The 24,841-nt window shown below is 40.6% G+C and overlaps 1 protein-coding gene across 4 annotated transcripts in view; it reads right to left on the minus strand.

Moving 5' to 3' along the window:
* DNAAF11 (dynein axonemal assembly factor 11) overlaps positions 1-24,841 on the minus strand; it is a 75,215-nt gene that overhangs the window by 34,676 nt on the left and 15,698 nt on the right. For 2 of the 4 annotated variants that reach the window (XM_024741012.1, XM_024741014.1), the window contains exons 3-7: positions 24,005-24,082; positions 15,753-15,928; positions 10,143-10,369; positions 4,559-4,750; positions 3,009-3,086 (exon numbers count right to left, since the gene is read on the minus strand). In XM_024741012.1, coding sequence (XP_024596780.1) covers positions 3,009-3,086; positions 4,559-4,750; positions 10,143-10,369; positions 15,753-15,928; positions 24,005-24,082 — 751 coding nt within the window. The remainder of the gene's footprint in view (positions 1-3,008; positions 3,087-4,558; positions 4,751-10,142; positions 10,370-15,752; positions 15,929-24,004; positions 24,083-24,841) is intronic. The other 2 variants (XM_024741013.1, XM_024741015.1) reach the window with 1 other exon arrangement.

The raw sequence follows: 24,841 nt of genomic DNA on the forward strand, positions 1-24,841 counted from the left end.
AGATGTTTTTAGCGATACTTTATAGATAACCCCATCCCAGTATCAAAAGAAAATTTGATAAAAACTATGTCATAATCTTCAACGACAAACTTATGTTGGTAGCTGGTCAATAAAATCTGTTAGTTTAAAAATTTCAACAGAAACCTACAACATATTCATAAATTATTCCTGTTTACATTGTTTCAATATGAGAATCCTGAACTACATAAAAAAAAAAAAAATTAGCATCGGTGCAGAGACAGAGACACCTGGTGGTTAAAGTTTTCTTTTCCATTGCATTCGGGTTTGCAAGAAGCAAACTAAAACACGGAATTATTGATGGGGAATTACATGTTGCATTTGCTTGCCCTTATCCGGCATTCCATTCCTTAAGTTTTAAGCAGTCTTGTCTTTTTTCTTCTCCTTTCATTGGTGACCTTTCCCTAGCCCCCGGAAATGCTGAGATGCTGCCCATGACCTATCACTTCCATTTTATAGAAGAAGAAACAGGCTCAGAGAGGCTGACGTAGCTGGGAAAGAGGTCATGTGAGCCTTGGAGGCAGGATTTCAAATCTCAACTGTACCCTGAGATTGAGTCCTAGGTATAACTTCCATACTGTCGATGTACTGTTCACAATTACTTGGTTAATTTTATTTTGAATGTTTCACTTATCTTTTTTATTTATAATTTTATTTTGAATGTTTCACTTATCAAAGTAAAATACCCCAACAATATTAAAGAATGTAGGCTAGATTGTTTGGAGAAATGTAATACTGTCCCCCAGGTGTGGCTGCCAGCAGGATGTCTGCTTGCGGCGGTCACTCTCACTTGCTTTCAACACTCCTGCCGGGCGGGACCTCTTCAGGTGCTCAGATGACCCCTGCATTCTTGATCTCATCTCTGGGGCTTTTCTATATGCTTTCTCCTCTGCCTTGATTGCTTGTTCCCCCATGTTCCAGCCGTCAGCTTAAACTCTCCCTTCATGTATCTCTTGAAAGGTAATTTCAGGGAGGTTTTCTATGGCAGAGACTGATATTCCCCACTGTCTGCTCCCCCTTTATCCATAGTAACAGGGTCCCTGATTTTAATGAGGAATATGGCTCTGCAGGGTAAAGACCACAATCCCCAGCCTCCCTGGCAGCTAGATGAGATCATGTGATTTAATTCCGTAAAGAAAATGTGGTTTGGTGCTTTCCAGGAATTTTCCTTAAGAGAGGGGGTGTGTGCCACTTAACAGGCTATTGCAACCGTCCAGGCAAGAGGAGGCTGACTTCCTCTAAGGTGGTGGCAATGGAGTGAATGAGAAGGGGTGGGATTCTGGTAATTCTGAAGGAAGAGCTCACTGATAACAGGAGGGAGAGAAGAGCTGAGGACGAATCCGAAGTTTCGGTCTTGATACCCAGTGGATGCTCACTGCTGAGCTGGAGGACCTCTGAGGACCTGACGGTACGTGGTTGTGGGGATAGAAGTGAGGATGTCTGCTTTAGCCACGATAAGCCTACGACACATAGTTTATATCCACACATGAGAGCAGACAGCTAGGGGCATATACAAGTCTTGAGCTCAGGGAAGAGGTTGGGTCTGGTTGTAAGTAACGGAAGGATAGTGTTGAAATCATGGGATTCGGTGAGATCTCGAAAGAGTGAATGTGGAAAGAGAAGATAGCTGAGGAGTTTGCCCCAGAGCACTTAGGAGACAAGACGGAAAGGATCCAGCAAAGCAGAAGATGAGAAGGTAGTAGGGTCAAAGAATCAGAAGCAAAGGGAAGAACCTGTTTGGAGAAGGAAGGTATGATCAATCTGGGCAAATCTGTTAAGTAGCTGGCTGAGATTTGAAAAGATGTGACAATATAGAAGTGATGTGAACGTGGAACATAAAAACGATGGGACTGCAGAAGCTTCTGTGGTCTCACTAGGGGCACGCAGAGCCCAGAGGGTCTCCCACAAGCCCTGCTGTAGCCTGAAGAGAGACAGTCTCCCCACTAGATTTTTAAGTTCCTTGAAGACAGAAATCTGTCATATTCACTTCTGTATCCCCAGGGATTAGCATCATGTGTTGTGCTGCATTCATGACTTCTGGATAAAGAAGGTGTGTGTGTGTGTGTGTGTGTGTGTGTGTGTGTGTGTGTGTGTGTGTGTGACGGGGGTGAGATTATGAACTTGATCATGGAAACCACTAGAAATGGGCTAGCACGGGCAAGTCAGACACACCACCTATTACCTACGTGGCCTTGGGCAAGTCATTCACCTCTCAGTTCAAGTTTTTGACCTGTGAAGAAGAAATACTGCCTACCACACAAGACTGCTGTGAAGGTGACGTGAATGACGCCTAGGAGTGATTTAGGACAGCACCTCTTCTATTGTGGTAACAGCACAGCAAACGAAATGATCAAAGTAAACAGGTTCTGAGCAATGAAGCCAACAAGATCGAGTTCGTAGGCTTTTTGGTCTGTACTTTGACTAGAAAAGGCCTTTTCCGCCTGCTTTCTAGTTTAAAATTTAAAAATCAGCTATAGATACTACTATACACGAGGATCTCCAGTTGGAGTATTTTTCCTCTCTCATCAACTCCACTGAGGTATTTATATCAATTTCTTTCCTTAGCTCTCCAATGCTTTGCAGATGTGTTCCAGAGCATAAAGCAGGTGTATAGGAGATTTATCAGGATCCTCAGCCAGCTCGTTCACGGCAGAGTTTTAAAAATTAAGAAACACAACAATAATGCACTTGGAATTTTCAGGCATAAAACTGTACATGGTTCAAAGTTTCAGGAGACACAGAAATAACTAAGATTTCCATACGTCAAGGTCACGTTTTGGATGCCAAGAAAACGAAATATAACATTACACACTTGAAAGCATAATGATGTTCTGCTTTCAAATACACACAAAATGGCATTCTTATTAGGCTCATCAGGTTTGCTAAGAGTGGTCAGATATATTCTCTGCAGAGCAAACGTGTCATTGAAACCATCGTATGACCAACACCACACATTCTGCTTCTTCAAGTCTCCACTCGGCCTCACTTACTTGGGCTCATTTACATTCAGGGCTCTCCCATTCTCAGAGATCAGCACCCTGGGTGGTTTCACTTTCTTCTTTTTTTCACTTAATATTAGGGATAGGTGGGAACAAGGGGCGGGAGAGAGAAAAAAATAAACAAAGATAATATAAAAGCAATTAATGTGTGAAACAGTTTAAGAAAAATTAATCAGGTATTTGTGAATACATCAGCAATTCACTGTGATGAAGTCCATTGATGGGAACTGACAATCGAGCCAAATTTCTGTGTGATTATATCTATATCTGTAAAGCGAAAATGTGACCAAGACAATTTGCCAGATAATTCGAATGGGGGAGAAAACTCCTTTTCATGAGATAGCCACGAATATTTAAATGAGTATTTTATGCATGATTTACTCAGCTAACTGTTAATTCCCCATTTGTGTATACATCTACTTTAGTTAAAATTACAGTTTTTAAAATGCCAAATAGAATCTATTTTATAGAAATAAAAATACCAGTACATAGGACCGACATAAAAGGATGTCTATCACGGCATTATCTACAGTGGTAAAACCTTGGAACCATCAAGAATGTCCATCAATGGAGGAATGAATGGATTAACTGTGAAATATTTTGCAGCTATTGAAAAATGTGTTCACTCTTTACCTACTCGTCTAGAAAGTTATAGAAAAGTGTTGATGATGATTTAGTGAGAATACATAAAATCTAAGTCCACTTTTGTTTTTAAGACAAGACCCTCAATCCTACGTTTGCAGAAATCATTTATATGATTGTAGCATGTGGAGGAAGTTCTGGTAGGATGGACCCAAGCCTGCTAACTCTTATTACCACGAAGGGGCAGAGATAGGAGGAAAATAAATGGAGCAAAGAGGAAAGATTCATGGAATAACATGAAAGAAAATGTAGAACATAAATTCTGTTTACTTAAACACCTACTGAAAATACATAAAAAACTTTAAAAAGGCATATATGGACAAGCTCTAGAAGATCAGATGGACAAATCTGTTTAGATGACAGAACTGCAGGCAATTCTTCATCTTGGATTTCTGTTGTTCTTTTAATACAGATTTTATGTCATTTAGCTTTATTTTATAATGTAAATTTATTCACATTTTTCTGGACCTTAAACTGGGTTCTCAGGTCCAATTAAGTTCATGTTTCCATGAACTACATTATTCTCCATGACACAGGACAATTAGAGGGCATTCAGAAGAGGAAAACATCTCAGGAACCCATTAGATCGTGCAGACTACAGCACACTGAACAGAATGACTTGGATAACTAGTATCTGTAAACCAGGCCAGGCTCTTATTTGACACATTTAAAGTTGTTAAAAAGCTAAGGTCATAGAAACAAAACTCTACCTAAAATGCCAAGATTCATGACATCCTAAAGAAGGGTTAGTAGATGACACTTCAACAAAAAGCTGAAATTAGAAAAAGCAAAGTTTGTGTGTGATAGCTAACACAGATTTAACACAGATAATGGGTAAAACAAGGTACAATCATGAAAATGTACTCCATCACTCTCAGTGACAGGATAAAATGGAATACCTTAATTTTTCTTGGTCTTTCCGTTGTTTTTCCATATGTCTCAGAGTTTCCAATCTAGATTCGGGGGTATACAAAGAGGGCTTATTCCAGAATTCCAGGTCGTCTTCACCATTGTCTAATTTCTTTTTCTTACATCCCCCTTCTTGTATTTCTGGTGCCTGGAGGTCATCTTTGCTCTCTTCAGAAGATGGGCTAGAAAAGAACACAGGGCACGTTAAAACCAATAATAATGGACGTTTGAGTTTCATCCTGAATGCTGCCCCTTAAATATCTATATTTTGTGTGTGTGTTATCTTCTTACCTTTGAATGACAAAATGTGTCTGAAAGAGAGCCTATCTGAGCCAAGTTGGAGGAAATTAGTGCCACAGCATTGGGGCAGGCCCACCTCATCTATCACCAGGAATATTGTAGTAATCAGGTTCAAGGGTTCATAGACCTGGCCGATGTGAGTCACCTGGGGAGCTTTATACACAGTACAGATTCCTGGGCTCCCACCAGAGTCTCTCCAGTTGATTTGAAGTGGGGTCCAGGACCCTTGCTTTACAATATTTTGCAGGAGGTTCTGATGATCAGACAAACTCAGGGACCACTGGGCCTTAGCAATCACTCCACCTCCAGTCTTGCACGCTTCAATTCCATCCTCCACCCTGCTCCCAGAGGAATCTTTCTTAAAAATGTAATCATATTATTTCCAGGCTCTTTAATGATTCTCTACCTCTAAAATTCTCCAGTGGGATACATGAGATCGCCCATGGTATGGCCTCTAACTACTCCATTTTTCATGGATAACTTTGGATTTTGTAGCTTTATATGGCAACGGTGCTCTGCTCTCTTTTTTATTCATGTTTTGTGGACTGTCAGGGAATTACATGATGTCTCTGTATGGCATCAAATAAGTATTATATGATATTCAACATTCATTCAACATGGATTCAAGTAATATTTATTGAGTGTCTTTCTGTGTGCCAGGCAACAGAGAGACAGCCCTAGTCAAGATAGACAGCAACACTACTTACAGGAGACTCTATTCTAGCAGAGAGAAAAGGACATCATTCAAACAGCACACAATTAGGTTTCTCCTCTCACCTCTCCCTAGAATATGCTCTGTTACAAAATGACATTAAATGAAAAAATCTACAGGAAGCCTTTAGTACCAAGTATGGCAAATAGTAAGTACTCATTAAATGTTAGATTTTGTTATTACTGAAATGAGATGACACAAAATGCTCATTTAGTTGACCTTCAAATAAGATGCTTTTTGAAAGGAGGGACAAAAACTACCAGAATATGAAATTTAAATAGTATAAACGGAACACAGTAAAATCTGCTTAGATACCTTACGTATTATAAAATGCAACTAGACCGTTTTATAAGCAAAATAGAGCAAATTACTGAAAATAAATGCTTTGCCACATAGTTATGGTTCTTTACAGTACTGGAAAAAAAACAATCTATTAAGGGAATCTGTAATATTCTACAATATTTTAGCTAATGGTCACTGAAATAATTGGTTTCATTCTCATTAAAAAAATTTTGTTTGGCAAACAGAAACAAACTCACAGACATAGAAAACAAACTTATGGTTACCAAAGGGGAAAGGTGGGGGGAAGGATAAATTAAGAGTTTGTGAGACAGATACACACTACTATATATAAAATAGATAAGCAACAAGGATCTACTGTGTAGCACAGGGAACTATATTCAACATCTTGTAATAAGCTATAATGGAAAATAATCTGAAAAAGAATATATATATATAACTGAATCACTTTGCTGTACACCTAAAACTAACACAACATTGTAAATCAGCTATACTTCAATAAAAAATTGAAATAAAAATATGTGGACAAAGTGAGTTTGTTCTAGAAATTCAAGGATGGTTTAATATTGAAAAATCTATTAATGTTAATTCAACACAACAACAGGAAAACATGATTATCTCAATAGATGCAGAAAAAGCATTCAATAAAAATCCAGTATCCATGATGATAAAAGCTGTTCATCAACTTGGAATAAAAGAAAACTAACTTAATTCTACCAAAGTCTCACAGGAATCATTATACTCAATGATGAGGAATTGGAAACCTTCTTTAAAAGTCAGGAACAAGATAACGGACGCCCATTCTTACCGCTATTATTCTACCTCGTACTGGAGGCTCAGCAGGCACCATAAAAAATAAAAAGCAGAGGTAGAAGGACTGGAAAACAATTTTAAGTTGCTGTTTATTAAAAAAATGGGTTTTTCTACATACAAAACAGAGGATAATCTACAGACTAACTGTTGCATCTTTTTAAAAAGTTCAGCAAGATTGCATAATACAGTATCAGTACACAGAAACCATTTGTCTCTATATACATCAGAAAGACCCAATTAAAAGCCTATTTCTGGGCTTCCCTGGTGGCGCAGTGGTTGAGAATCTGCCTGCTAATGAAGGGGACGCGGGTTCGAGCCCTGGTCTGGGAGGATCCCACATGCCGTGGAGCAACTAGGCCCGTGAGCCACAACTACTGAGCCTGCGCGTCTGGAGCCTGTGCTCCGCAACAAGAAAGGCCGCAACAGTGAGAGGCCCGCGCATCACAATGAAGAGTGGCCCCCGCTCGCTGGAACTAGAGAAGCCCTCACACAGAAACGAAGACCCAACACAGCAAAAATAAATTAATTAATTAATAAACTCCTACCCCCAACATAAAAAAACAATAAAAATAAAAAAAAATAAAGGAGTACTCCACAAGATGGAATCATTTCAATCCATTAAAAAAAAGCCTATTTTTAAAATCCCATTCTACAAGATACTTAGAAATAAATCTAATAAGAAATGGTGTAAAACCTTTATAGAGAAAAATTATAAAAACTTATTGAAGGACTCAGAAGAAGGTCTAAATAAATAGAGTTATTACAAAGTTCAGCAAGGAAAGAATCAATGTCCTGAAGATGTCAACTTTCCCCTTATTAACGTGTAAACTAAATTCAATTTCAACCAAAATTACACTAGGGATCTGGGAGGAATTTGAATGGCAGATTCTAAAATTCTCACAGAAGAGTAAAAAAGAGTCAAGAAGAGCCAAGATAATTTTGAAACACGAAAATATCTCCTACCAAAGATCAAGATTTATAGAAATTGAAACCATGTGGAGGTACTCCCATGGAGGAGTCCCGAGAGCCCAGAAATGGGCCCATGAATCACAAGAAGAGGGTATATAATACGGGAGAAGAATAGCACTTTAATCAATAGGGCACAAACAAACAAACCTGTGTGGGAAGTGATTAGCACCCTACCCCACACTGCTGTGAAGTTATTCCAGATAGACAGATATGACACTGGGGTATTGAAAATTTTCATAAACAAGATCAGAAAGGATAAACGTAAGTTTAACTACATTAAGACTTCTAAATTCTATAAAACAAGCACTTATCAAAATTAAACACAAGTCACAGACAGAGAGAAGATACTTGCAAAGCTCATAAGGACTAAAAAATTTGCATCTAGAATATAAAAGAACTATCAATTAGTAAGAAAAAAAAGTACAACTTATTTAAAATAGGTGGAGGTCTTGAATAGAAGAAATCTGAATAGCCAATAAACATATAAGAAGACATTTAAGGGCTTCCCTGGTGGCCCAGTGGTTGACAGTCCACCTGCCGATGCGGGGGACATGAGTTCGTGCCCCCGTCCGGGAAGATACCGCATGCCACGGAGCGGCTGGGCCCGTGAGCCATGGCCACTGAGCCTGTGCGTCCGGAGCCTGTGCTCCGCAACGGGAGAGGCCACAACAGTGAGAGGCCCGCGTACCGCAAAAAAAAAAAAAGACATTTAAGATACTGAAACTCACTCATCATTCTAGAAATTCAAATTAAAACATTAGATGTTATTTAACAACCAACTTGATTAGCCAATGTTTTAAGAGATCACATTATCTACTACTGGCAAAGATTAGGAACTCTTCTATACTGCTGATATATAAGTTAAAATTAGTACACTTTAAAAAACAATTGGGCAATGCATATAAAGTCGAAAAGATGTTTATAGTTAATATGTAGCAACTGCTGAATACACTACAGAAACTTCCATACTAGCACAAGGAGATGTGTGCTCCATTGTCTGAAAAAAACAAGAAAGGGAAAACCACAGATTGTTGGAGCTGGTGCATATTCTGATTGGTCAGGAATAAAGAATTGCTGCTAAATATTTTGAATATGACTCTGGGATAAACTGTGGTCTATTCATTCGATGGGATTTTATTGCAGTTAGAATGAATGAACGAGTTCTATGTGTCTTCATATGCATAAATCTCAAAAACATAATACTGAATGAAAAGCAAAGCTGCAGAAAGATATTCATGCTAAAAAACAACAACAACATGAAACTACTCCTGTTTAAGGAGGCATAACTACGTAGTAAATACGTGACAGTATGGATGGGATCAACATTATACCAAACACACACTAACTTTAGGATGGTGGACACCAGGGAGGATGAAAGGAGGAGTGGGAAGGGGGAGAAATACTTAAGGAGCTTCTCCTCTATTGATATTTTATTTCTCATTTAAAAATAAAAGATCCAGGGACATCCCTGGCAGTCCGGTGGTTAAGATTTTGCGCTTCTGCTGCAGGGGGTGTAGCTCTGAAACCTGGTCAGGGGACTAAGATTTTGCGTGCTGTGCGGCACGCCCGAAAAAAAATAATAATGAAGTGGAGTGAAGTGAAATGAAATAAAATAAAAGAAGATCCAAAGCAAACATGCGAACTATTGACATTTATTATTAAGCTGCCTATTTATTTTTCTAACATTTATGTACATCTGAAATATTTTATAATTATTATTTTCTCAAGCTTAAGAGATTCTGTTACAAAATATTTAAAGCTTTTGTTGTGTGGAATCAAATCACCTGACTATAGGTGCAATTCTCTTAAAATAAGCAAGAATGAAAAATTCATGCTTGTAAAAATGACCAGTTAGGGGCTTATTAATCCCATTAAAGATGTATTCATTACATAATTCACAAAACAGAACATCTTATGATGTATTCAAAATTACTCAATTTATAATAATGTGATTTGCATTTAACTTTTCTAAAATATTCCTACTTTATAAATCAAAGTACACCTGTTAATTTATCTTTCCTGTGCATCTTTTAGAGAGATTTGTCTGAAGATAATTTTATATGCAAATTAAAGTTGCTAGTTTGAAAAGGCTTTAAGGGAGGCAAGCCTTGTCACAGAATTGTCACAAACAATGGGATGAACATACATCGTCTTCACCCAAAATTCACATCATAATTTATTCTTCAAATCAGTTGTCTGGAATATAAGTGAAACTGTGAACACCTTGGGAAGAGAACTTTTTTAACACAAGTTAACTAGAAAGTACACTCTATTAAGTTACATACAGAGTAGTATTTAGTGGTTATTCAATGTTCTTTCCTGCATTGTGGTAACATACAGCCCTTCACAACAGGAAATGAAAGGTTTTTATTTCTGCTTTTTGGTTTTGTCTTGTTGTTTTTACTCATACTGTACAAGTAAGAAGTAAATAAAACAGGAGGATATTGACAATTTTTTAAAAGAAAAAAAAAGTTACATACAGAGCAGCACTGATGTCTGTGTACCAACGTCCGTCAAAGCCTGTGTGCCTTCCCTCCCTCTCGCCTTCGTTTTCCTCCTCCTGCAGTTTCCTCTGAGCCTCCTCCTTGTCCTTGGCTCGTTTGAGGCAGTAAGCTTTCTCCTGCTCTCTGATTTGTTGTTCAACTGCTGGAAAGTCCTGTAATGCCTGAATCCTTTCTGAACGCTCAATTTCTTTACCATCCAACCACTGGAAAAAAAAACAGCCAACACACTGCATTTATTCCAAAGTCACCATTTGAATCAGCCCCAAGCAGACTTTGCTTGCAAGATGAGAAATAATAAATTATGCACCTTAGTGATATGGAATTAAAAGCAAAGCAATTAATGGGAAACGTCAGAAACTTTGATCTAAATCAATGTTTACTTCATACAATTAACACAGTTTACAAAGTATCTTTACTGGTAATAATAAGAAGTAGGTCTCCTGTTGAAACTGATTATTAATGACAAGCTCCCAAAATATAGTAATTTTATAACTGCTCACGATGTAAAGAATTTCAGTGCCTCAAGTCAAGTCCTCAATGCTCTCTACGAAAAAGGGCCTCGTACATCACACAAAACTGAGCTCTATTGCAAATGAGCCCATGTTCTACCCTTGACAAGACATGTAGAGTGTATTATTAATTCTTATGGTCACTGTTTCCATCTGGTACCTCTATAGGGATTGTTCCAAATTGAAATATTAAAAACACCAACCCAAAACCTGAAGGTTCAAAGCTACCAATTTAGAGATGCCTACTTATTTACTGAGCCTTTTTCTACAAAGAGAGGTGAGGTATTTAGAAAAGTGTGGTAGGCAGAATAATGGTCCTCCAAGAATGTCCACTTTCTAATCCCTGTGAATGTTACCTTCCATGGTAAAAGTGACTTTGCAGATACGATTAAGTTAAGGATGTTAAAATGGGGAGATTATCCTGGATTATCTGGGTGGGCCGGATGTAATCACATGGGTCTTTATAAAGGAAAGAAGGCAGCAGAAGTGTCAGGGTCAGAGTTAGGGAGAGGTCTGAAGATGCTACACGGCTGGCCTTCAAGATGGAGGAAGGGGCAGGGACTCAAAAATGCAGGCACCCTCTAGAAGCTGAGAAATGCAGGGAAACAAAATTTCCTCTGAAGCCTGCAAAAGGAGCAGAGTCTTGCCAACACCACAATCTTAGATCCTGACCTCCAAAACAAAGAGTATATATTCGTGTTGTTTTAAACCACTGAGTTTGTGGTCATTCATTACCACAGCAAAAGGAAACTAACACAAACAAATACAAAACACACAAAGATGGAGTTAAATATGAATTTTAAAAAATTATCAGGAGCAGTTATGGGCTTCCCTGGTGGCGCAGTGGTTAAGAATCCACCTGCCAACGCAGGGGACACGGGTTCAAGCCCTGGTCCTGGAAGATCCCACATGCTGCGGAGCAACTAAGCCCGTGCACCACAACTACTGAGCCTGCGCTCTAGAGCCCGCAAGCCACAACTACTGAAGCCCACGCGCCTACAGCCCGTGCTCCGCAACAAGAGAAGCCACCACAATGAGAAGCCTGCGCACCACAGCGAAGAGTAGCCTCCACTCGCCGCAGCTAGAGAAAAGCCCGCGTGCAGCAACAAAGACCCAACGCAGCCAAAAAAATAAATAAATAAAATAAATAAATAAAAAAATAATAAAAAATAAAAATTATCAGGAGCAGTTAATTAAAAATCAAAATTATAATGTCACTATTTGGAAAAAAAATAATTTAAAGTAGGTTTTGGTCATAAGAACTCATATGGCTGCTGTAGATGGGCGGCAGAATTGGCTCTGAGCTTGCTGGCGGCCAAAGCAAAACAGAAAAACATCATCGGTGAAGCGATTTTTGCTTTCTTTACTGAGAAAATATACTCGTTTCTAGCCTCTCTCTAATTCTTGGTTCTAAAACATATTTCTAAAGTAGAGTTTCTTGGTGGAGATCTTGAGAGATGTCACGCATTGTTTCTGTAGCAACATGTCCATACATAACAGTCTTCACAAAGCTGTCTCTTCTAAGATCCTTCAGTGAAAGGTGAGGCCATAATGATAAAATCGAATTCAATAAAACCTATTATTTAAGGTGATAAGTAATTGTGGTCTAAGTACTTAGCCTTTTTTTTTTTTTTTGGTAATTAACCTCGTTTAAGCTAGGGTTAAGATCTAAGCAATTCTGGGCCTGTGGTTAAGACTCTGAACTTCCACAGCAGGGGGCGCAGGTTCGATCCCTGGTCAAGGAACTAAGATCCCACATGCTCCACAGAGCAGCCAAAAAAAAAAAAAAAGATCTAAACAATTTGGAAAATTCTGGATAAATATAATTTCTTTCACTGGAATTTTGATGAACATTGCAAAGAAGGTGATATATTCTCTTACCTGTATCTGGGATGTAAGGATTTAAGTATTAACTTTATATATATATAGTATTATATATAACATATATATATATATTTCCTTATACTTGGGTTAAATAAACATTGATATAATTTAGACCTACTGTTTCTAAAAGATTATGACCAATAAACCCCTTGTCACCAGTACAGGCAGGAAGCAGATGACCTCATACTGGGAACCGATGACAAATTTGAGATGGTGTCACATGTATGCCAGCACCTGTTCTCAGGGCCTTCTTGTTGGATCTCAGGTTTTTGAAGACTTTTGTTAGGTAGTTTTCAAAATTGGCCTAAGTTTTCTTCAGTCCAAAATCACAGCTGAATTCAGAAGGCCTGATGAACTGAGAGATTAAGTTTTAGGCTATGCATTGCAGTATTCCTTGATCTTTATTCACTTAGAGTTCTTGCAACACAGAGACAGACTGTCTACGTTTCTTGATAATAATTGCGCGTGTGCTTCAGCAAAGAAGAGAAAGAGAAACTAAGATTTATTGAGGGTCTCGAAGAACTTCTTTAAAGTAGGAATTATTAACCCATTATAGATGAGAAAAATGAGGCATGCAACTCACCGGTAGCAGAGACATGAGTCCTATCCTGGTTTGTCTGCTACAGAACTTTTCCCACTAGGCTACAGTGCCTACTTACCACCTGCAGTGGCTCAGACACTAGGAGGAGGATACTTGAAAAGGGCTGAATCTCCTCACACCTCTTGTGCATGTCTGTCTAAATAACTACTCTGTTGTTATGACTTAAATTGTGTTTCCCCCAAAAAAAGTTATGTTGAAGTCCTGACCCCCAGTACCTCAGAACGTGACCTTATTTTGAAATAGGGTCCCTGCAGATGTAATCAGTTAAGATGAGATTATTCTGCAGTAGCGTGGGCCCCTAATCCAACATGACTGGTGTCCTTAAAAAAAGATGGGAGTGACGCTTCCACAAGCCAAGGAAAGTCAAAGCTTGCCAGGACCCACCAGAAGCTGGGAGAAAGGCATGGAACAGATGCTGCCTCACAGACTCAGAAGCAACCAACCCACACCTTGGTCTAGAACTCCTAGTGTCCAGAAGAATGAGATAAATTCCTGATGTTCAAGCCACCCCGTTTGCGGAACTTTGTTATGGCAGCCCTAGGAAAATAATACATCTGTTAATGCAACCCCTGTCAAGTAGATCACAAACTTTCAATGGAATGGTAACTAAGACTCTAAAGTGTATCAAGCTGTTTTTAAATACTAATAAACACATTTATGAATACCATATTTCAAAGGGAGGCTGTTGCCTGTTGTAACAGCTTATTCAGAACAGTCTTTCTGAAAGGAAAGACTGGACCTGAAGCCTGTACATTAACCCAGCAGAAGCAGTGAGTGTGGTTATGGTGTGAATGGTGGGCTATTAGGTTCAAATTCCACCAGGGTCACTTGCCAGGTGTGTCACCTTAAACAAGGAGCATCAGCTTTCCAAGGCCTGGCTCCCTCATCTCAGAATGCACCTAATCATCTCCCTGCAAGAGGCCGGGAGTATCAGAGATGCTGTGTCCAAAGCACCTGGAACAACCCTGGCCCATGCTTCAGGCACCTGTCTGATGGCTCTCACATACCCCTAGCCCAGGCACTGCAGAGTTGACAGGGGGCCCAGCTGTGATGACAGTCCCTGCACCCTTCCAGGGAGATGGTTCACAGCATCCATTTTCTCTGAAATTCTGGTTCTCATCAGTTCATTTTTTTAGGAAGTCATTGTACAATGATGATCAGCCTGGGTTATGTTTGATCTACTTCATCACTCATTCTACATATATATTCTAGATTCAATTACCTGAAGCACTCCTTCTCTTAATCAAAGAAACTTTACATTAGAAGAAATGTGTTCTATCAATCCAGCAATTTTGACTACACAGAACACAGCAGTCTAAAAACAAATGTCCTCTGAGGATAGAGGAAAATGACTGTTAGAAAGCCAGGGCCTCCATGCATTCTCTCTGCAGAAGCGAAATGCTGTCCCTGCTGCTGGAGGGACACCAAGAGGACGTGACCACTGGATGGCCTGCGACTGGACCTGGCCAATCACAGGCTCCTCACCCCCTCCCCTGTCCTTGGAATGTACCTTCTGCCCGCTGCTCCCACACTAGGAGCGGTTCCAAGGGTGCAGCCTTGAGACAGTAAGGCTCTGTTGAGACCCTCTGGGCGGTGTACGTGACTGAACCCAGTTAAGGCCTCTCTATAAACCTGTAAGATTATGGCAGGCAGGCGCAGAGATCTACTCATCCTGTTGCCCAAAACAAGCTTGGTAAGTAGGTTTCTTTGCTTATTAAACCTGCCACCTACCCATCTGGAGTCCTGCCTCTTTCTTTGGTCTCTCCTTGCCCTCCGTGCATGGGGGCCAGTTTCAGATTTCACCTGGGAAGCTCCCAAGGTTTCAAACCAATACATGCAGGTCAGGAACTCTTGGAATCACATGGACATTAATGTTACTACTTAAATATTCTCAGGTGTATGATTTCTCTAGAAACCATGTGTTGTTTCCCAGTACCAAAAGTATCGAATATGGGGAGATTTGGCATAAGAAATTAACACACAGAGCAGTGGTTCTCAAATGAGGTCCCTGGACCGGTAGCATCAGCATCACCTGAAAGCCTGTTAGAAATACAAATTCTTGGGCGCCCATCAGACCTACTGAATCAGAAACTCTGGGGGTGGGGCCCAGCGAACCCCATCTAAGTACTCCAAAGCATACCAGAGTTTGAGAATTACTAACATAGCAAATGAGTTAATAGAAAGCAATAGTAAGAAATAATACTTTAAAAAGCACAGTAGTTTAAGACTGTGAAATACAAAGGTATATAGCTGTCACCACCTGAAAAGCCCTAAACTTTTGGTTTGCTACTAGTAATAAGGAACGCTCTTTGTAACAATGACTTGAACTCACCAAGAAAGTTCAATTAAACTGTGCGTGTTCTGAATGAGAAAGGAGAAAAGCATGCAATTTATTTTTCAAAGGTTTATTAAAGCTATAATATTAAAACAACTTTAAAGGTTCAGTGAGCCAAAGACTCGGTTTTGATTTTCTGGAATATTCCATCCTCTAAGACAACACATTCTCTGAAAATGCTGTGAGTAAATCAGGAATCACTGTAGTTGCTTGCTTTCCTTTTTCTGGGAATCTTGTATCACTGAAAAGAAGCATACCTTTAGTTGTTGCAGAGTTGCCACCACGAACTGTCTGTAGCCGTCAAAGTCAGCGCAGGGGTTTCCCATGAGGAAGAGCTCCTTCAGGTGGATGTTGTGTTGAAGGGTTTTCACACTGCTCAGCTCGCCAATGAAATTTACCGTCAAGTCAAGCTTTGTCAGCCCTTCGCATCCTGCTTGAGAGAAATGAAAAGGAAAAAAAGCCAGAAAAATCACACAGGCAGTAAAATGTGTACAATAACACATCATAGAAGTAACAGTCGCAATATTTTAAGTCTGTTGATTAACTGCACTGCTTACCAAGAAGTGGTTTTTCAGAAACCTCAAAAAGGCTTAGTCGTGACTCACTTTTCTATCTGTGTCTCCCCTTACTTTCTTTCTTTTTTATTTATTTATTTATTTATTTTTTGCGGTACACGGGTCTCTCACTGTTTTGGCCTCTCCCATTGCGGATCACAAGCTCCGGACGTGCAGGCTCAGTGGCCATGGCTCACGGGCCCAGCCGCCCCGCGGCATGTGGGATCCTCCCGGACCGGGGCACGAACCCGCGTCCCCTGCATCGGCAGGCGGACTCTCAACCACTGCGCCACCAGGGAAGCCCTCCCCTTACTTTCAACCCCTTAGTCCCTCCAGCCAAAGGAAATCATTTTCCTGCCCGTATCCATAAGCTCTGGGCTGTTCACATTTAGATTTGGTCACTATCTGGCGTGACTGCATCACGTTGACAAATCTAATGGAGCCTCTTCAATGCACCATGTCACTAGAAGAGTCTGCTGCATGTGGCACAATCGACCATGGACTGTCTCTTAAATCTCTCAACTGTCTTGAAACTCTGATGCTACTCTTTCCTTGTCCTCCTTTGCAATGAAGTCTATTCCTCTTGATCTCTTTTGCAGGCTTTTCCACCCCATCAATGTGATGGAGATTTCCATCCTTGACCCAATATTTCCTTTCCTTATGGTCTTGATGACAGTAGTCATGCCCACTGGTTTCACTAACCCCAGATTCTGATGACTCCCAAACAATAACCCCATGTCTGACCATCCAATGGAACATCACACTCCTGTTTCTACAGGCCCGCAAGACACACCACATTCAACATGTCCAAACTGAAGTCAAGACACACCACATTCAACATGTCCAAACTGAAGTCAAGACATACCACATTCAACATGTCCAAACTGAAGTCTCCGTATTTCCTCTCACTCTGTACTCCTCAAGACAGATTTTCTGCCTTCTTTACATCTAAACTCTATCAACGTCATCACCATTTTGGTATCAGATGTGATTCAACACCAAGAGTCAAGTCAGGGTTAACCAGGAAGTTAACCTAAACTATCCTCTTAGCCCCTTCATGTCATCAGTCATCAAGCCATGCAGATCTTAAGTCCTAACTTCTTTTTACGTACTTCTTGTCCACTATAATCCTATTACCAATATTCCAGTTCAGGTTCCTGTCACCTTTTGCATGCAATATGGTGTATCTCCTAACTCGTCTCCCTATTTTGAGAACATAGGAAAGAAGGAAGGAAGGAAAGAAAGACAGACAAAAGGAAGGGAGAGAGGGAGAAAAGGTTTGTCAAGGTGGCTGCTCCTCTTCCCCGCTCTTTCCTTTCCCTTCCCTTTCCTTCTCTTCCCTTCCTTTCAGAACAACTAATTCCTAAAGCCATCAGGGGAGGCAGAGTAAAGAAAGAGTAGAGAGGCGACTGATAGCTATGTTGGTCCAGAGCAGAGTGGTGGAACCCAAACAGGATGAAGATGGTGTGCAGAGGGCTGCCCCAGCAGTGAGGGGCATCCCGGGTGCAGGTGGTCTGGCACGAGGGCAGGAGCCCAAGCCCACTGAGGAAGGCATCCCTGCAGAGAGGGATGGTGGGTAGGAACCTGGGCAGGATGAAAACAGCATCCGCACCAAAGACAGCCAGCCATGGGGTGTCAGTGCAGACAGGATGGTACCAACAAGGAAGGGCAGCCTGACATGAGGAATCAGAGCCCAAGGAAGGTAGGGAGGGTGTCCTCACATGACACCCAGCAAGAGGCATCGGAGACCAAGTAGAGTGAAGAGGGGTCCACAGGGGAGCAGCGCCATGAGCAAGGTGTCAGAGCTCGAGGAGGGCGAGGTGGATACCCTAACGAGGGCTAGCGTGGAGATTGGGAGCATAAGCCAGGGGAAGAAGGCGCCCGCGGAGGGGCCCACCTAGGGTTGGGCACGGAGATCAAGCAGGGCAAGGAGCCTGAGCCATGGACGGGCCGCGCGGAGTAGGTGTCAGAGCTCAAGCTGGCTGAGAAGGCAGTAAAGAAGCCTAATGCCCTAGGTCAGAGAGGAACGTCCCTGCCAAACTCTTGCTGAGTTCCTCACCCACGAAACTGGGTGGCGAAAGAAAGCTGTTTCAAGGCGCTAAGTCCTGGGGTGTTTTTTTTTTTCTCGCTGCAATAGATAACTGGAACTGTGAGGCAAATAAGCTAAGAAATGAACAAAGTTCAACAAAGCTACAAAGTGGGGACGGGAACCGAATCCCAGGTCTGCCCAGCTGAAAAGCCTCGCTGAACCTGTCCACTAGAAGTTCTCTTTGCCGACATCAGCTGTTTATTACTAATGTATCATCATGACCGTGACCATGACCATCACCGCAAAACTCTCAAGCCAAAGCTCTGTGGGACACAGTGTTGGGTCTCTAAGCACAAGCGGTTGTAGTCATACCCGTGTGAGGGGTGAGCTGAGGCCTGCAATTCCTACATGGATGGAGAGAGCCAGACCAGCCATCTTCTGGTGGGAGGAGAAAGGGGGAGCAAGAAAGGCCAGAGGTTAGATGTGGGTCAGTAGGCACGTGAGCGTGACCACTCCCCCCAACAAAGTGTTCATTCAAAACACCAGTCACCCATAGATGGGCCCATAACCCGTGTCTCATTACGATATTCCGTTATGTGACACGAAAACATAAGCAAGGCGGATAGACAGGAATAAAGAACCTAGGGGGCAGCGAGTGAGAACAAAATCTGCACCTGCTACGTAGGAGGTCAATAGACGATGCCTAAAATGAGAAAGAGTAGAGGACGCCCGGTGTAAGCAGGTTACTTGGAAACATGCAGCAGAAGAACGAAGGGGAGTGGAAGGTGGTCGCCTCTAGGGGGCAGGACTGGGCGGTCTGGCGGCATTGACAAGAGGTCTGCTCTTCAACACGAGTATAGATATCACTTTGACTTTTGAGACTGTCTATTGCGTTACTATGGTAAAATATGAATTATTGAAAAGCCGAATAACCAAAATGCACAATAACAAATAAATACTTTTATGATATTCCAGACTCAGCTACACAGGTGAAGGAAATTCAGTAACTTCATATCTTCAAAAATAAATTTTAAATCTGTTGGAAAGGTTATGAGATTATAAATATATATTTATATTTTTTTCATCATTCAATTTGTCAATACACAAAATAGGCTCTTAAGTTGTTTTTTTTTCTCTCTTGATCCAGAATTTCATTGGGGAGGAAAAGGTCCCAATCAAATACCTCAACTGGAAACAGGTAATTTGTACAAAGCTGTTCAGAACAGTTCTATTCACAAGAGCAAACATAATTAAAAACACTTCAAGCACCAAACAATAAGGAGTTATTTAAAGCACATCAACGTATTTGATAATTCAGTCATTAAAGCATAGTGATGTGAATGAACTAAGCCACTATATGAAGAATGAATATGAAACTAGACATATAAATATAATGAAGTTTATATCTCTGTGCCTCTGTATGTCTGTTTTACATTGGCCAAAAAAAAATGTTAGATGGATTTTATGAAGTGTAAAGATATATTTGGGGTAGTCTGACTTAAGATACAGGTTACCTGGTATTTCTCAAGTTGACTTTGGGAGACTCTGAGAGATATTTTAATTATGTTTTTCTTCCATATGAGAAAAGACTGACATTTGAAAGACTCCAACAAGCTCAAAAATTCATATACTTTTTGGATTTTGCTGTAATTTTGTAGATGCAGAACCCTCCAAATGTTCATTACATTTTTCAAAGTGATGAATCTTAATTTTTCTTCTACTAGGCCTACACATAAGAAATTAAACCACATCTGCCATTTGAAAGAACAATTCTTGCTGAACTAGACAGGCTTGAGAAAACCTCCCTCCTTCAACTGAGTCCCACCCTTCAGCCCCTGTTCTGTGAAGATCGAGCTCAGTGGCCCACGGGGGTCTAAAGGTCACTGAAACCAACATGCTGATTTCCCAAGAGGGAGAGTTGACACTAATAGAAACCCCATCTCTCCTTCCAGGTTTTAAGCGTGGGAGAGGAGGGGTGGGATGGAAAAAAATCTTGGTGAACCCACAACAAGGAAAAAAGAAAAAGAAGGATACAGTTATGTTTTGCCATGCAGCAAAACAAACAAAGAAAAATCCAACTTACGTTTTAAATTATACTGAGATTTACTCAAGTATGTGAGCTGAGTATATATATATCCAACTTCCTCCTCTCTTCCTCAAACATTTAAAATTAAACAAGTGCATATTTGCCAAAAGATAAGACACCCATCCCTCCCTACTGCCCATCTCCCCAAACATATCCTCAGACGACCCTGAGCCCGGTGCATCCGTATTAGAGCTGGAAGGCAGAGGACCAAAAGGAAGAAGTGTCCACTGTGGACCAAGTTCTCAAAGCTCAAAAAGACAATAGTGACAATACTGCCCTCTAGTGGTTGGTGGCCGACACATACCGCAAAAACAGAACTCTCCACAGCCTTTCAGATACTACTTTCTTAATGAAAATAACAAGCCAACTGAGAATGAGAGTTTTAATTCTTTCTCTGACATTATAGATAGACCTTTCACTACTAAAAAACAAAGATATAGAGCAATTTTTTTAAGTTTTTTTTTTTGGCTGCGTTGGGTCTTCCCTGCAGTGCGCAGGCTTCTCTTTGCAGCGGCTTCTCTTGTTGCCGAGCAGGGGCTCTAGGCGCGTGGGCTTCAGTAGTTGTGGTGCGCGGGCTCTAGAGCACAGGCTCAGTAGTTGTGGCACACGGGCTTAGTTGCTCCGCGGCATCTGGGATCTTCCCAGACCAGGGCTCGAACCCGTGTCCCCAGCATTGGCAGGCGGATTCTTAACCACTGTGCCACCAGGGAAGTGCTAGCGCAAATTTTGTTATTTCATTTGTTCACATGTGGATATGGTAACAGGGTGGAGAGTGGTAGCTGGGAAAGAGCAAAGGCTCCATTTCTAATGCAGAAAAATGCCAATAATGGAAAGAACCGTCTCAGTTCCAGCACTGATGACGGTTTGGGGGCTTTGACAGTCATGACATTTCAGGTTTTGAGGATGAACATTAAAAATGTATGATGAATATTTATGTCTTTATTGATATATGACCTTGATGGCCCCTGAAATACCGATGTCTACACTAGGAGACAAATAGGCTAAAATCCAACAGGACTTAAATAATGTCCTCCTAATTTTAGCTCTTGGAAGATGGGAGTGGGGTGGGGAGAGGAGCTTGCCTGCCTCTGCCCCAAGCCCCTGCCCACCCACACAGAGCCCACAGTGGCCCTGCCAGCCAGGCCAGAGGCTGGATGTGGAAACACCACCTCACAACTGCAGAATAAGCCCACACAGCCACCTAATCAACCAATTTCTCTGTGGTTATCAACAGACACCAAGTGTTGTTAGACATTTCGAAAAAAAATAACAGCACAAAATAGAAGGCTGCAAAGTAAAATAGGAAACCTCCCAGAATAACAAGACAAAGAGGTTTTAATCGCGGTGATGGCTTCACATGTGTGTGCATATATCCAAACTCAACAAATTATATACATTCAATCTGTGCGGGCTTCTGTACATCAATTGTACCTCAATAAAGCTGTGCTCTAAAGGACACCAACCAGGAAGTGGACAAGAAAACCCACAAAATGGGAGAATGTATCTACAAATCATTTAACTGCTCGGATTCTAGCGTTCAAAAGAAAGAAATAAGTCTAACAGTTCAGCAGTCAGACAACAAATAACCTAGTTAGAAAATGGGCAAAGATTTTGAATAAAGAAGATTTCTCCAAAGAAGATATACAAATGGCCAATAAGCACATAAAAAAATGCCCAAACTTATTAGTCATTAGGCGAATGCAAATCAGGACCACAAGGATATAGCACTTCACACTCACTATAGGATGGCTCCTATAAAGATAAATAAATACATGAAAACTGAAAATGACAAGTGTTGGCAAGGATGTGGAGAAACGGGAGCCCTCATAAACTGCTGGTGGGAATGCAAACTGGTGCCGCTGCCAAAGCAGTTCCTGAAAACAGTGAAACGTACAGTTATCACAGGACCCATCAATTCCAGTTATCATATGACCCATCAATTCCGTACCTAGGTACACTAAGTTAACTGAAAACAGATGTCTATGCAAAAACTTGTACATTCATGTTCATAGCAGCTTTATTCATAGTAACCAAAAAGTGGACTCAACTCAAATACCCATCAACTAATAAATGAATAAACAAAATGAGGTGTATCCATATGATGGAATATTATTCAGCCCTAAAAAATCTTAAGTACTGATGCATCCTACAACATGGATGAACCCTGAACACATTAGACTAAGAAGTCAGAACAGGGGCTTCCCTGGTGGCACAGTGGTTGAGAGTCCGCCTGCCGACGCAGGGGACACGGGTTTGTGCCCCGGTGCGGGAAGATCCCACATGCCGCGAAGCGGCTAGGCCCATGAGCCACGGCCGCTGAGCCTGCGCGTCCAGAGCCTGTGCTCCACAACGGGAGAGGCCACAACAGTGAGAGGCCCACGTACCGTAAAAAAAAAAAAAAAAAAAGAAGTCAGAACAGACGACCATGTATTGTTTGATTCCATCTATATTACCTGTTCAGAATGGGAAAATCTATGGAGACAGAAGTAGATTAGGGGTTGTTAGGGGCTAGGGTAGGAGGTGAATGGGGAATGAATGCTAATGGGTATGGGGGTTTCTTTTAAGGTGATGAAAATGTTCTGGAATTAAATAGTGATGATGGATGCACAACCTTGCAAATATACTAAAAACCTGTGAATCGTGTATTTTAAAATGGTGTATGTAAGTTTATAATACGTAAATTATATTTCAATTTTAAAAATACTAAATTGTCCAAGTATCTCCATTCAGGAACATTTACATGTTAAATTTGAAGCACATTAGAGAGATTAAATGTAAAGAATAAAATTATTAAAATTAGAACTTATATGGACTATATTTGTATCCAGAAACCATAAAGAATCCATAAAGAAAAAGATTGATACATTGGAGTATATTCATTTCAGAAGTAAGACTTCTGAACAATACCAGCATCATGACTGAAATAAAAGTAGTACACTCAAGAGAAAAGATTTATAACATATATAACAAGGTATTAGTATCTGGAATGCATAAGAGCACATGAAGAAAAATGAGTAGAAAAATGGCCAAAAGATATGAAGTAGTTATTCATGTAAGAAAAAATATAAATATTCAATAAACATCTGAAAGGTTATATGGAAGATCAGTAATAATAAGTGAGGAGCAAATTTTAAAAATTACTAGAGAACAATGTCTTCTAATCTTTAGAAAAAGATTGCTTATAGAAAGCGCTAGTGAAGTTGGGGGAAAATAGGTATTCACGTGGACCATAGGTACAAGTATATATCAATACAACCTTTTCGGAGAACAAACTGGCAATATTTTCCAAAATATGCGTATTTAAACCCAGGAATTCCACTGCTAAGTATCTATCCTAGAAAAATATTTACATGTGTACACAGAGTGAGATGTATTAGGATGCTCATTGCAGCCATGCTTGTTATAGCAAAATGTAGAAAGCACCCAATTGTCCATCTGCAGAACAATAGCTGGATAACTCAGTCTACAATCATTCCATTAGACAGCCTTCCCCATCCTTCCTGGATCAGAAGAACAAGGTGATTTTATGGAAGAAATTCATTTTGAAAACAATATTCATAGTATGATCCCACTGATACAAAGCAAAATGTAACAAAACCACCTTCTATACACCAAAGCGTTAATACCACTGCCTCTGGGAAGGAAACTGGGTTAGGAAGGGGTGAAGTAGACTTACATTTTTGAATTTGTGTATCTTGTTATCGTTTGACTTTTTACAACAAGAATTGACAAACATAAGACTTATGTAAAATGTTAATTTGAAAAGTCTACCTATTGTTTAAGCAATACTGTTGAAGCCTAAGTTTAATTAACAATAAATTATAAGAAGAAAACCCTTACCTTCCAAATTTTCAATTTTTTCAATGTTGTTTAAAGCTAAATTCAAATATTCAAGTTTCTTGAGTTTGCTAACATTTTCTGAAATATACAAAGAATGGAATTAATTAACCTTCAAGATAAAAGACATTTTTATGTAATCTATTATGAAAATGGTAATGAGAATCTAAGGATCCTTATGGTTGTCAAAACCATGTTGCTTTTTCAAATCTGTACCTCAGAAAGTAGGTAGATTAGGGGCTGTACTTCAGACATTGTTGGTTGCCCACGCAGCATCCATTTCTCCCTCTGTCCTTCCTAATGGACAGCCCATTTCTGCTCATGTCTCTACCCAGCTCCAACTCCAGGGGGGTTAGGCTTAACCAAGCTGGCCCGGCACATGGCAATCCCATGTCCCTGGCTAGTGACAGCTCAGGAGCCCAGGCTTAAGTCAACCAGCCTGTGGCAGTCTCCTGGCGATTGTGTGATGCAGGAGAAGGTGTGCACACCAAGTACTGCCAATCAGTTAAGGAGGAATGATCTGTATTTCACGCTTGCGGATTTCCTGTCTCTTTCTCCTACTGGATGTTAAAAAGGAAGGAAATACTATCTTTACTGGTACTCATAGTCATCTTGCAAACCTGAGGAAACCAGCTGTAGGATGAAGCCCACCGTGACTGGTGGGGCAGAGAGAAGGAATCAACCAACCCTGGAGACTGGCCTATCTCTAGACTTATAGTTGGGTTAGATGCTAGATTTCCTCACTGCTAAGCCATCCTGAGTTGTGCTTTCCTTTACGTGAAGCCAAAATCATCCTGATACAGGATTATTGTTTCTAATAAATATGAAAGGCCATATAGG

The sequence above is a fragment of the Neophocaena asiaeorientalis genome, unplaced genomic scaffold (assembly GCF_003031525.2).
Source record: "Neophocaena asiaeorientalis asiaeorientalis breed wild unplaced genomic scaffold, Neophocaena_asiaeorientalis_V1.1 scaffold177, whole genome shotgun sequence".
In the NCBI taxonomy this organism is placed as follows: domain Eukaryota; kingdom Metazoa; phylum Chordata; class Mammalia; order Artiodactyla; family Phocoenidae; genus Neophocaena; species Neophocaena asiaeorientalis.